At 44.1% G+C, this 12,156-nt stretch overlaps 1 protein-coding gene across 6 annotated transcripts; it reads right to left on the bottom strand.

The window, feature by feature from the left end:
- Positions 1 to 231: 231 nt before the first annotated feature.
- LOC123442688 (E3 ubiquitin-protein ligase PRT6-like) lies at positions 232 to 11,825 on the bottom strand. Of its 6 annotated transcripts, none has more exons than XR_006630518.1 (19): positions 11,307 to 11,825; positions 9,827 to 10,924; positions 7,925 to 9,159; positions 7,708 to 7,848; positions 6,946 to 7,189; positions 6,101 to 6,862; positions 5,778 to 5,972; positions 4,986 to 5,611; positions 4,638 to 4,689; positions 3,934 to 4,561; positions 3,446 to 3,654; positions 2,830 to 3,365; positions 2,624 to 2,728; positions 2,464 to 2,530; positions 2,274 to 2,351; positions 1,403 to 1,471; positions 1,214 to 1,318; positions 559 to 660; positions 232 to 468 (listed from the first exon to the last, which is right to left on the bottom strand). XR_006630518.1 is itself a non-coding variant. In XM_045118801.1 (18 exons), the coding sequence occupies exons 1-17, from the start codon at positions 11,382 to 11,384 to the stop codon at positions 1,244 to 1,246; spliced, it is 6,198 nt and encodes a 2,065-aa protein (XP_044974736.1). In that variant the 5' UTR covers positions 11,385 to 11,825; the 3' UTR covers positions 232 to 468; positions 1,214 to 1,243. The 6 variants fall into 6 exon arrangements, 2 of the variants coding, with proteins under 2 accessions (XP_044974736.1, XP_044974737.1); XR_006630517.1 differs by having other exon boundaries at positions 559 to 645; positions 1,203 to 1,318; XR_006630519.1 differs by having other exon boundaries at positions 1,203 to 1,318.
- Positions 11,826 to 12,156: the final 331 nt, after the last annotated feature.

Here is a 12,156-nt window from a genome sequence, read left to right on the forward strand (position 1 = left end):
AGCTTGATAGAAACCTCCTCGACTGTTTGGTGGGGGGAAACAACTTTTATTCAAAAAAGGGTTGGACTGGCTTTTGTCTGGATCACATACTACTATCAAGTTTATTTGCATGCAAGATTCTTCAATTAATATTTTTGTTAAAAAAAACTTATTGTTCAAATTATTCCTCTTTTGTTGGTGGGGGACTTTCAAGCAAAAAATAAGGTGTGCCATAGTGCATGACCCTGCAAATGACGCCAAAAGCTACCAGCTTAATTAGCCTACATTGCTTGCAAATAGTTTCCCACGGCGAACTTCAGACCAATGAATTTGTACAATGTGAACAGTACAACCAACCATCCAATCACAGCCTAACAGAACGAAAAATAAAGACAAAAGGGACATCATAGGCACCACTGTACATTGTGCGCGAGAACGAGGTCTGAAGCAGCGAAGCATGGCTCGATAGTCTGGCAGAATCCGCGACACCTGGATGAGACAAGTTTCAGAAAGGGGAAATGAAGGAGAAAAGACGTGTGGCCAACATGCATGTGCAAAACAAAATGTTGTGGTTATCACCTTAGGAATGGATGCAATTCGCTATCACTGGAAAGCATGAATATGAAGCTAGACGACAGTTCCAGAAAATATGCACATCACATGATCCTGTCAATAAAACAGCTACACCAAGATCAACATGGTAACCATGGTTCGCATTGCGGAGAGAAATGCAGACATAAATGGTGGGAATATACTCCTATAATAAGCCTTAACAGCTAACGAAATGGAAAGAGCGGCATTAACAGACCCCAGTAAACAAGAATATATCCTTGCAAACTAGCCGACTATGTGAAACCAATATTCATTGTTGTCATGTACTCCCTCCATTCCTAAATAGAAGTCTTTTTAGAGGTTCCACTAAAAGACTACATACGGATGTATATAGACATATTTTAGAGTGTAGATTCACTCATTTTGTTCCGTATATAGTCCCCTAGTAAAATCTCTAAAAAGACTTGTATTTAGGAACGGAGGGAGTACTGTGTATGGGCTCTGTTGTAAAAAAAAAAGTTTCTGAACCCATATGCTTTGAATAGAACAGTAGTAGAGTAACAGCAGCAGCTACTATGGGATGGGTGATATGCCAGTTATCTTAATCCTGGAAAACACACAATGCTTCACGGCATTTCCAAGTATTCCGTAATCTTAAGAGCTGACAGTACATTATCCAAACCTTTGGGCATTGTTCCTCAAAACAATGCGCTTAATCAGATGTATAAAAGCTGATAGTTGTTTGCCGCAGAACTTCAGAAGTCCGGTCAAGGCTATGAGATGCCACCTAGCCAATCAAAAGAGAGCATGTTATCCCATCTTGAACGTAGAACCATGAAAAATGTAGAGGATAAGCAAAGGGGACTGTTACCAGATATGTGAGGGCTGCATATCTTTCTTGGCTAAGATATAAAGGCTTTCCTCTGTGCATTTCATGATCCTGCATCCAAAAGGTACATAAGGTAACTTATAAAAAAGAAAAGGAAATCCCAACTGCCTTGGGTCGTATCATTTGTTTGCTGCATCACTTGGCAGCACATACTATCACGAGGTGTTATACTTCATAGCTTTGTATCACGAGGTAACCATCAAAATGGAACATTTATTTTCTTAGGCAGGAAACGGAACATTGAGGCACGCTTCAAAAGATTAACGGCAAGTCTCTGGCAGCTCACGCAACTCACTACGTGCAATGCTCAAACCCTCAATGTCAACTATTGCACGACAAGGTTAAATCATATTTGCATGATATCAAGGTGCATATTCTACGATGGTGGTGTTGCGGCAGACTGCGGTCTAAGCATAGTTCAAAAAAGCACTAGGCGTTAATTGTGCGTTTTGCCACCGCCTTGCGCTTTTCTGACCAAAGCGCATGTTTATGCGCAATTATGCGCAGATTAAGCGCAGTTATGCGCTAGGCGTTTTGCTATCGCCTAGAGCCTAGGCACACTTAAGCGCTCGCTTAGGCGCGCCTGTTTAAACTATGGGTCTAAGTGTCGTCGGATTCTTGATATCGTCCCTCAGACCACCGAGAGACAAGACAATATCTATACAATACTGGTTGCTAGTTCACTCGATTATTTGGTAGCAGAAGTTCCTCGCATTAATTCAGTTACGTTCTTCAGTTGATTTGGCAACAGGTACTGACATGGAACCATGCATGGATGAAGTAAATCCGGAGTGGATAAATGAAGGCCCAAGTACAAAATAAAAATGTTCATTTGTAAGTTATAATCCAATACCTCCTCACCGAAGGCATCAAGGTACAGAGATGGCCAAAATGCAAGACGAGCCGATCGTTGCAACAGGATTGTTGTTTTCTGCAAAGAGCAACTATCAAAACCGACAAGAAAGATTTTGATATCACAAAAGAAAAGCAGAAAATTGTTGACAGCAACTTCATCGGATGAAGAGGGATGATGTGACACATACCCTCACCAAAAGAAATATGCCAACACCAGCACCACACTGAGACGCATGATTTAGGCATTTACCGGCCCTAAACATTAGAAAACGAACAGGTTTAACATTTAATAAATTACAGAAGAACAAACACTCGTGGAGTGGGGAGTACAAAATCTGAAACACTAACCTGCAGCATGGTTTCCAACTAGGTGAGCATAGCTTGCCACAAAGCAAACATAAAGCTGGCTCATCAGGCACTGAACCACAATCAGGGCAATGCATCTTGACATATCTAGTGGATAAAAGTGTAAGATGTTACTTTTTGAGCTCCTGAAGCAACTGAACACACACGCACACGCACAGACCAGAAAACTTAAAAGATTCAGACTAAACCTTTCTAGAAGAACTTGGTAGACAGGTGGTAACTGCATCAGCCTGAATGGGACCGCAGGGGTAGAAAAGAGGATGCCTCTATACTTGCGAGATCTATAGTCTTCACAGAAATGTTGAGACCATCTTAAGGCAAGCATATGTACACACTCATCTTTGAGAATCAGGTCCAGCGACTGAATTTGAAAGAGGTGTTCCAGTTCTCGTACTCCATCCAGCTCCATTGCGAGTGAAGAATTGCCTTCCGCTGTGCTACTATCTAAGTGAAGATGTGACCCTTCCCAAATATTGGAACTGTCATATAAGGGTGCTGAGGACGAGGATTTTAGCAGCTCCCAAAGCAACGCACACCTCCGAAGATAAGGATGTGTTAATCTCCGTACCATATCTTTTGGATCACAAGAAGGATCGATGTGCTTAGATACAAAATATTCTCTAGCAATATCATATCCTGACATCTCCTGGCAAACATCGTTAAGAAGGCAGCCACGGAAGATTGATCTGTCAAAAGCTTCTTGTCCATAGCATGTTATTAGTGCCTACAGCGCAATACATATGTTACAAAGAAATACACCATAACAGAACTATGTAGGTGGTGGGAGATTGCAGAACAGCATACCTGAATGACACAAACAATGTAGAATAGATGAACAATAGGGATGAAGAATTCTGTGGAGGTCAAAACTTCAATGGGCAGGCAGAAAAGTGCTGACATCAATGAAGAAAATGGATCTTGAGCCAGGACAGGATCAGCACACTGCTTCCAAAATTGAATATCAGGAAATATTTCGCCCTCACTTTCCGGGTCAACCATAGGTAGCGAAGTGCCTATTAAAAACAGAAATGCGAGAAAGAGGATACATAAATATGGTATATTCCTGCACGTAAATATGGTATAGTGATTTGAATTTCCAGTAAACAGGAATCAAAAACACAAAAATAGGTACATCATACAAGTTAACCATTTGATCTTTTTAATAACTATATAATTTACCGTGATACCTATTGGAATTTATAAGTGAAAGTAGGTGAATTCTAAGAAACAGCACTGGGAAAAATCCATGTTGTAGGAAAATTGTACAAAGGGGACCAAGGTGCCCTACATACCTTTTCGCTTAGTAGCATCCAAAAGATCTTTATCGCCAGAAATACCAGAGCAAATAGACCCTGCTAACAGTTGGATACCTTCAAATCTCAGAAGAACCTCACGGCGGTTCAGAACACGTGCAGAGTGAGAAACACGAAACAACAGAGACAATATGAATCCACTCGATGAATTCAATTCGCTGCGCAGAGATTCTAAGCAAGACTTCGATTGAGCAGAATAGCTTGACATTCTATCACGAGAAGCGATCTCTGTAGAAACAACAGAGTACCGAAGTGTTTCCCAGAGAAACAAGGATGGGCTTAGCCTTTCAGATGCTGAAAAGCTGCTTTTGCTGCGAGGATAGTAAAGCATAGTGAGTCTTCGAAGGGAAGGATCTAAAGCTGGCTCTGCAGTGTCATTCACATTCCCAGGAAAAGCTTTTAGAAATGTGCTTTGTCCAACAATTTTTCTGGCACTTTCAAGGAGGGCCAGTGCACGAGGGGACTGTAAGTTATGTATACTTGCAGCAGCCTCAGTAGGCGTGGTTTGAGCAATTGGCATCGCCTTCCTAGTTATACCAGAGAAATCGGGCGATGCTGGAAGAATGGAATTTGCAAATCTGCGACACACTGGACACAGCAACTCTCCCTGTACAAAGCTAGGTGTAAGTGCATAATAATTAACAAAGGAAAGAAGACAACTGTAATGCATCAGTAGAAAATACCAGATCAGGATCAACAATATGTCCTCCTTCAAAACCGAGTCTCCTGATATATCTGTCAAGAAACAAAAGAAGTAAAGTTGCTGCACTGAGATCGTAGATTCAATCAAGAGAAGTGTGAGAAGCCATCATAAGACAATCACTAATGCAGGCTCCATTGGGTCAATGCATTTTGGATGGTCTGAATTGGTTGGATCAAACTCATGCTTATTATATTTGTATTTGTATGGATAACTGTGAGATGCCAATTCAAACAGAAAATTACTCAAAGGTACAATATGGAATAGTGTAACCTATTTGAACTTGATAAGAATGAATTCAAGGGATTTGAATGGAAACCATGCAGCATACCTTTGTTTCAAGGAAAACAAATATCGATCATGACATTCTTGATGTACAGCATGTCCACAAGAAGAGATGTGGATGCCATCACAATCAACAGGACCAAATCTGTTTCTTATTGTTACAGGGGCAGAAGATTTGGAGGCTACATCACAGAAAGAAGAAAGACGGTATTTCGTTGAAAGACAAGTAACATACGTTCCCAGAACAGAACTTTTAGGGCTTGTGCTTGTCTTGGAGCCAGCTGTGACATTTGAAGTAGACAAACTCTGCTCAGCATCTTGAATGCCATCCAGATCATTTACGATAGACTTGTATACATCAGCCTCAATTGTCTCAAGAGAGATATTGTCATCTGCATTGCCAGCACAGCGTCCACTTGGGAAACATGATATATATCTAATCAGTGGATGTTGCTCATTTGAGAAATCAAGAAATGCATCAACTTCCATGCTGTCTAATTCGAAGGAAGGTTCTATAGTTGTATCCCTGACAAGCTCCTCTGAACTAGAAGACCCAGCACCTGAAGAATCAGTTGATTTTTCCCGTCTGAAGGACCCAGATGTCTTCTTTGATTGACTCAAATTATCCCAGGAAGGATTGCCCATTTCAACAAAAGTTGCAAGCCGAGATTTCTAGATTATAGAACAAGTAAGAATACAATACCAACACGTAACATAACAGAAAATTTGTAGCTAGTCCAATTGCCATGCTCTTGAACATGGGACAGAGAAAGGTACTTTATGTTGACAAATTACTACAGAAAAAAAGAATCACCATTGTCAAGTCAAGGATTATTACCTGAAGAAGAATCAAATAGCAGAGTGGACTTTTGGAATCCGAATCCCGGCATAGAGAGCAAACTGGCCGTGACTCTTCAGAGGCAATGGCGGTTGAACTGGATGCATCTGGCTCAAATGTTGGAGCAGTAAGCCCTTCATTTTCTGATGCCTTCATACTTTCAGCAAATTTTGACTGCTCTGCTTTCATTTTTGCCTAAGACATACAGATTATGTGCGCCCATGTTTTGTAAGTCCATCAAAACAAAAAACTTTTATTTGACGAAAGCTGGAATTCAAGATGCCTTGAGAATATATAGTGAACTTTTTAAATGAAGTATTTACCATGATTGCAGCTTGGCGTTGGCGCGCTTTTGCTTTCTTGTCCATCAAATCTGGAGATCCTGAATTTTGTATAGTGCTAGCATGATCCGGAATAGATGGAACTACTTGCGGTGCCATTTGTCTCAAGGCAGACATGCACTGCTTACTTAACTTGGCAAATCTTTTTAACAAACTCTCAACTAGAGATGGAACATTGCAGTACTTGGATCCAGAAAAAGTGCTGTCATTCTCTTCCTTGTACTTGCGCATGAGTGAAACAAGCAAGGTTAGCATGCTCTCGTTCTTTACTCCGTCAGAGTCCGGAGAGACTGATTCAGTAGAGTAGGTCAATATGGGAAAAGCCTCTTCTGCATACGATGACAGGACAACCCACGATTCAGCATCATGCTGCACTATGTCCATCCCATATTTGTCCGCATACATTTGACTCTCGGATTCACATATGTCAAGTGCCAACGAAAGCAGGTGCAAACCCATCACCAGAACATTGTCCGGGGCACGTGATACCGATGATGCGTCCGTGTAAACAGCATAGAAGAGAACAGCACGAACAATTTGAAGGACAGCTTTGGAGGTGGCAATTTTAGAAATACTGCGCAGAGGGCTAAAAACATGAGTCCACTGAGGTAGTTGAGCGTTAAGAGCAGAAACTTTGCAAAAACGGTAATATCTCTCTTCAGCAATCTGTATTTCTCTGGAATTCCAGCGCGGGTGATACAAGTCCAACTCCTTCCAGAATGCTTTGCGAAGCACATACTTGCCCTGTGATACTTTTTCTTATTAGTCATGCATTCAAATGTAAAGGAATTTGCTGAAACATGTTACACAATTTCAAAGATTAGAACCTGTTTCATTCCAGATGGATTAGAGTAAACTGCAAGTGAATCTAGAACACTTTGAAGTTGGTCACTTGATGAAAGGTCCCTGGGAAGAGACTTCACAATCTGGCTATGGGTGGCATCCCCAACAGCCAATTTATAAATCAATTCTCTCTTCAAGTTGTCTGCTGTTGAACGCCCAATGAATCTGCGTTCTTTGACTAGTTGTATAAGAAATATTAGCATTTCTTGCATCAGAACTGGCTCATATCTGAAAAGACATAAAAAAAATCTTCAACATTTAACAAAAATGTCCAAGCAAACTATTAATCTGGATATGATGAAAACACGGACTGTTGTGTCATCATATGATAAACAAAAAAAAGTTGACCCGAACATCACTCAAATGCGCAACTAAAAAAGAGTTTTACCTATGTCACAGCATGACAAGCTGTGTACTTCCCACCATCACAAAAGAACAATCAAATGGAATGGATAACGACTATAGCTTAGTGGTAATGACAGAGAAAATAGATCGATGAAGATAAAACTGAGCACACTCCACAAGACCAGAATATAGAATAAAGAACAATACATGGTTAAACAAGAAGTATGTTGATGAATGCATGGTGAGAAGTCATTTTTAACTTATGTGATCAATGAAACCTTCGTTTCACAAGTAGTGACAAACAAGAAAGCAGTTGACTGGATTATCAAAACAAAAGTACATACATGTACCACCCAAAATTGAAGGAAGCAATATGTCAAAACAAAACAACTTGGGCTTACTCATTCTGTTCCGTGAGAACCAGAGATATATAATTCGACAAAGCAAATCTTTCTTGAATGGTCTTCACAAAGAACTCTGGAGAAGATAATGCAGCACAGCATTGCAGCAGAAACAGATCCGACTCCAAGCCCTGTTCAAGCCTGGAAAGACGGGTGACAATATAACTTCAGGACTGTTAGTTGAATAGCAATTTATTTGAGGTGAGAAAGAAATTACCACTGCACGGAGCGGTACCACTCAGCACTCAGTATAGCTGCATCTCCGTTCTTGCGCCACATTCCAGCACGCACTTGTGCGCAAAATACTCTCACTCTTAAAGGATGCTCCATCACAACTGAAGCAAACCCATAAGGCTCGTAACCTTTAAGTACCTGAGAGAAGAACTCATTGGACTGCACAACTGAAGATTCCTCTGGTTTGGCATCCTCTCCGAAACATTTCTTCATTGCTTTACGCAATAGTAAAGAAAGCATACGGTGTAATGGGATATGAAAAGATGTTTCTTGTGAACCGACATCAAAGACGACACGAGGCCAGCTGGTCATGTTGAGTATTCCTAGTTCATCAATTCTTGAATCTGGGTGAGCATATAAAAGGCTGCCGTCTGTCAGAGCAACAGAAATAGAATTTTCAGAGTGTAATTGTACATCTGATCCATTGCTACTTTCTTGCATCTTTCCCTTGCCTGAGTCATTTCCAGCTTGAGGCGTCTCTCCTTGATCTATCAGCATCATGTTGTCGGATTCTTGGGAAGGAGAACCAACTATATCATGATAATCTGCAGCATCGTCTATTTGGGATCCTTCATTCACCGTCATGCCGACCGCACCAATCTGTTTACTTGATCCACCTTTGTTAATAGTCAAAGTGTCTTCAAGCAAAGCAAGAAAATTGCGAGCATCAGTGCTGCTAGCATCAAGGGATGACAACTTTCTCCTCCGGGGACCAGGTTCCAGCCAGGTTTCAATAGCTTTCAAGCACTGACGAATTAAACAGATAGCAGGTGCTGGTAATTCACTGCTTGATGAACTCTCTCTGGTACTTAAACTGCATACCAAGTTCTCCTGGGAGACCCTTCCAACTTTAGCATGACGCTGATTCTCGGCACTTTCCATGCCTTTTATCGCAGTGGAGCATACAGTAACATCAGTTGACTCTTGTTGCCCAGGAGAAGAAAAGGCTCCCTTTATCAAAAGATTCTGAATGATCCCAATATAATGTCCTAGCATGAAAGGCGAAGATAGATTCTCATTCTCATCTTCAACATGAATACTTGTCACTCTCTTCTGAGGATCCATTCCTTGCACAAGTGACAACAGCTTAATCCATGACCTTGATAGATCAGGCCTCTCATAAGCAACATACTTGGAAACCTCCTCATGGCTCACAACATAGCGTGTATCTTCCAATAATCTAAGAGAAGAATCATACAAATTTCCCCATTTGCTTGTCTGCAAATAACAAGGTGAAAATATTCCTGTGACCATATGAAATCACATTACACTGTACAAATAACAATAGTTTAAGTTGCTCTATACATCACGGCAGAACACCAAAGTGAAACAAAAATCTTTCTGGGATCTGTTAGCATATATTGTGAGCACACATTTATCAAAAAAGGGACAGACCCAGTGCATAGAAGCTCCCACACAAGGTGGGGTCTGGGAAGGGATTATAGGAGCCTAGTCTTACACCTGCTACAGTGCAATGCAGAGAGGCTGGTTCGAACAAAAACCAACAAAAATATTGTCCTGGAGTGTTTTAATATATTTCTGTTAAACGTTGATCATCCATCCCCAGTAATCCAAGTATGTTGTCATGCTGATGTTTATGACAAGCCAACATTCAGGGCATATAACCTTGCTACTGACTTCTATAAGTCTTATATACAATTAACAGATAAAAAAATATGTTCAGCTTAAATTGTCATAGGAATGGATGTATCTAGAACTAAAATACATCGAGATACATCCATTCTTATCCATTTGTGCAACAAGTAATTCCAGACGGAGGGAGTAGCAGTTATGCTTGGAAAGTAATAATATCCCATAAGTGTACAGTGACTGGGTAAAGCATACGCATCTAATTTTTCGAGCAATGGAAAGAAGCCAAGCATACCTGTAAATGACCATCCTCACCAACGCAAGAAAGAAATAGAACCGTCAAACATTCAAGAAGAATACCCAACAAATTGTGCTCCCGCACAAGCCTTGTAGTCAGTGTAGGCACCGTAAATATTTGGACAGAAAAGGTCGGTATCAGTCGATACTCGTCCAGCAGATTATCATTGTTCCCTTTAATAACTTCAGAAAATGTACCAGGGTAGTACTGTATGAAAACTTTGGCAAACTCGTACTTAAAAGCTGGTTCAGTGATAAGCTTCAATAGCAGCTCGTGCAAATTTTTCAGAACTTCCTTGTCCAGCAACCTTTCCGCCCTCGTCAATGCATCCAAGAGATTTGGGGACTCACGGATCCTTTGGGACACAAAGCTAAGAAGACTTTCACTAGAGGTGCAGAAGCGAAGCAGCATGTCAGCAATAGAAGTCGTCAACCCCTCAGCAACACTCTTGCAGGAGCTATCCTCGTCAGACTTGTGAGTTGGGGCTTCCACCAGGCATATCCTCTCCTTCCAGAACAGCAAGAGCTCATCCAGCACAGGCCCCACAGACCTTGCAAGCTCCTCGGGAAGAGGCTTAATCTGTTCGGCCCCCTTGTGCCTGGAGCAGAACCCTTCACGCTTCCAGGCAGTAGCATCGCCGCAGTCACAACATCCACCACCTGTATACATGATGGAGTAATCATGATCCTCGTGGTTACCATTCTGGAAGCATGGAACACAGATGGCGCACGTGGAGTCGTTTTCACAGGTCCGGCAGCGGTAAGCGAGGTCGTTCTGCCCCCAGACAGAGCCGCAGACAGCACGCTCTCCCGCGCTGCTCTGCTCCATGTCATCAAGCACCCCATCCGGCTCGTTGCGGAACATCATCCACTGCAACCACGACAAGCTCTCGCTGTACGCGTCGCTGCCGCTGCTGCCGCCGCCGTCTTCATCCTTCTTCGAGGACTTGCGGGCCTCGGATATATCGGTGCCTGCTGACAAGATGGCCGCCGTGACCTCAGAAACCTTGTGGGGGTGCTCCTCCAAGTAGATGAGCAGGCCTTCCTGATGGTCCTCCCGCAGGTGCTCTTCTGGAACTCCACAGGCAATCAGCTTCTGCAGGGAGGGAACACAATGCCACTACATTAGCAAAGTTGTAGGATTTACCTTACTGAATCATTATTGACACTTCTCATACGCGTCTCGGATCAGTGCATCGAGAGGGGAGAGGTACAGTTGGCTCTTACAAGCAGGTAAAAACCAATTTGTGTTGTTCGAAAACTAAAATTCTGAATGCCCTACCACATCGGCCGGCCAAGTAAACACGGCCATGGATTCCACGGACGCGAATCGCGCTGGCTATGGAACCCGCTCGGCTCTCGCCCAACGACGGGACCGAGCAAGCAATCCCCGTCCCCGCGGCAGAAGGGAAGGACAGGGGAGCGCCGCCACGGGTGGTTGGATTAGATCAGAGGAGAGTAGAGGAGGGGAGACGCACCTGCTGGACGCGCTCGGCGGGAGTCAACTCGGGCAGCCGCGCGGCGGGGGCGTCCCCGGCGCCGTCGATCCCGGCCATGGCCCGCAGCCAGTGGGCGCAGGTCCAGTGGCCCGACCGCCCGCCCCCACGCCCCAGCCTCGCCGAATCGGGGCCCCCTCCGGAACCCGCAGGCCCTCCCTCCCTCAATCCGCGCACGCGCGCGCGGCGCGGAGGCGGATCGATCCGGCCACCGAACAAACCCCGGCGGCGGCGGCGGCGGCGGCGGCGGCGGGGGGAGGAGGAATCTCGCGAACCCTAGCGGAGCCCGGCGCGATTGGGGCCTGCGTATTTATGATGGATTGCTACTCGGGGGGCGCAGCGACCGGAGGGGGTGGGAGGAAGGAGGTGGCGGCGATGGGAGTCGAGACGAGACGAGGCGAGGCGAGGCGAGGCGAGACGGGACGATTCGCCCTCCGCCTCCTCTCCTGGGTTTTTTTTTTTTCTATCTCTCTCTCCTGTTTGCGTGATGGGAATGGCGGCTTGGGCCGTGCCGTGCGTGCTTATCCCGCTACTGCTGCTGCTGCAATGGCGGAGAGGGGGGCGGGGGTGGGCCCGGGGGGGCTCGGGGATGGGCGCGGGGACGGGGCTCGACAAGCGATCGATCGGTGGGGTGGGGCGGGGTGGGGGTGACTTGTCACGTGCGGCCTCGGTGGTGCTGCCGCGTTGGGCCCACCTGTCGGTGGCGATTGTTGATTGTCCGTTCGTTCGCCTCATATGATCTGATCCGGCGAATTGGCTCTTGGGTCGTCCCCACTATCCTCATGAATCGGTGTCTGATTTTCTTGGACTATAATTAAAATTGTTAAATGAA

The sequence above is a fragment of the Hordeum vulgare genome, chromosome 3H (assembly GCF_904849725.1).
Source record: "Hordeum vulgare subsp. vulgare chromosome 3H, MorexV3_pseudomolecules_assembly, whole genome shotgun sequence".
Lineage (NCBI taxonomy): Eukaryota > Viridiplantae > Streptophyta > Magnoliopsida > Poales > Poaceae > Hordeum > Hordeum vulgare.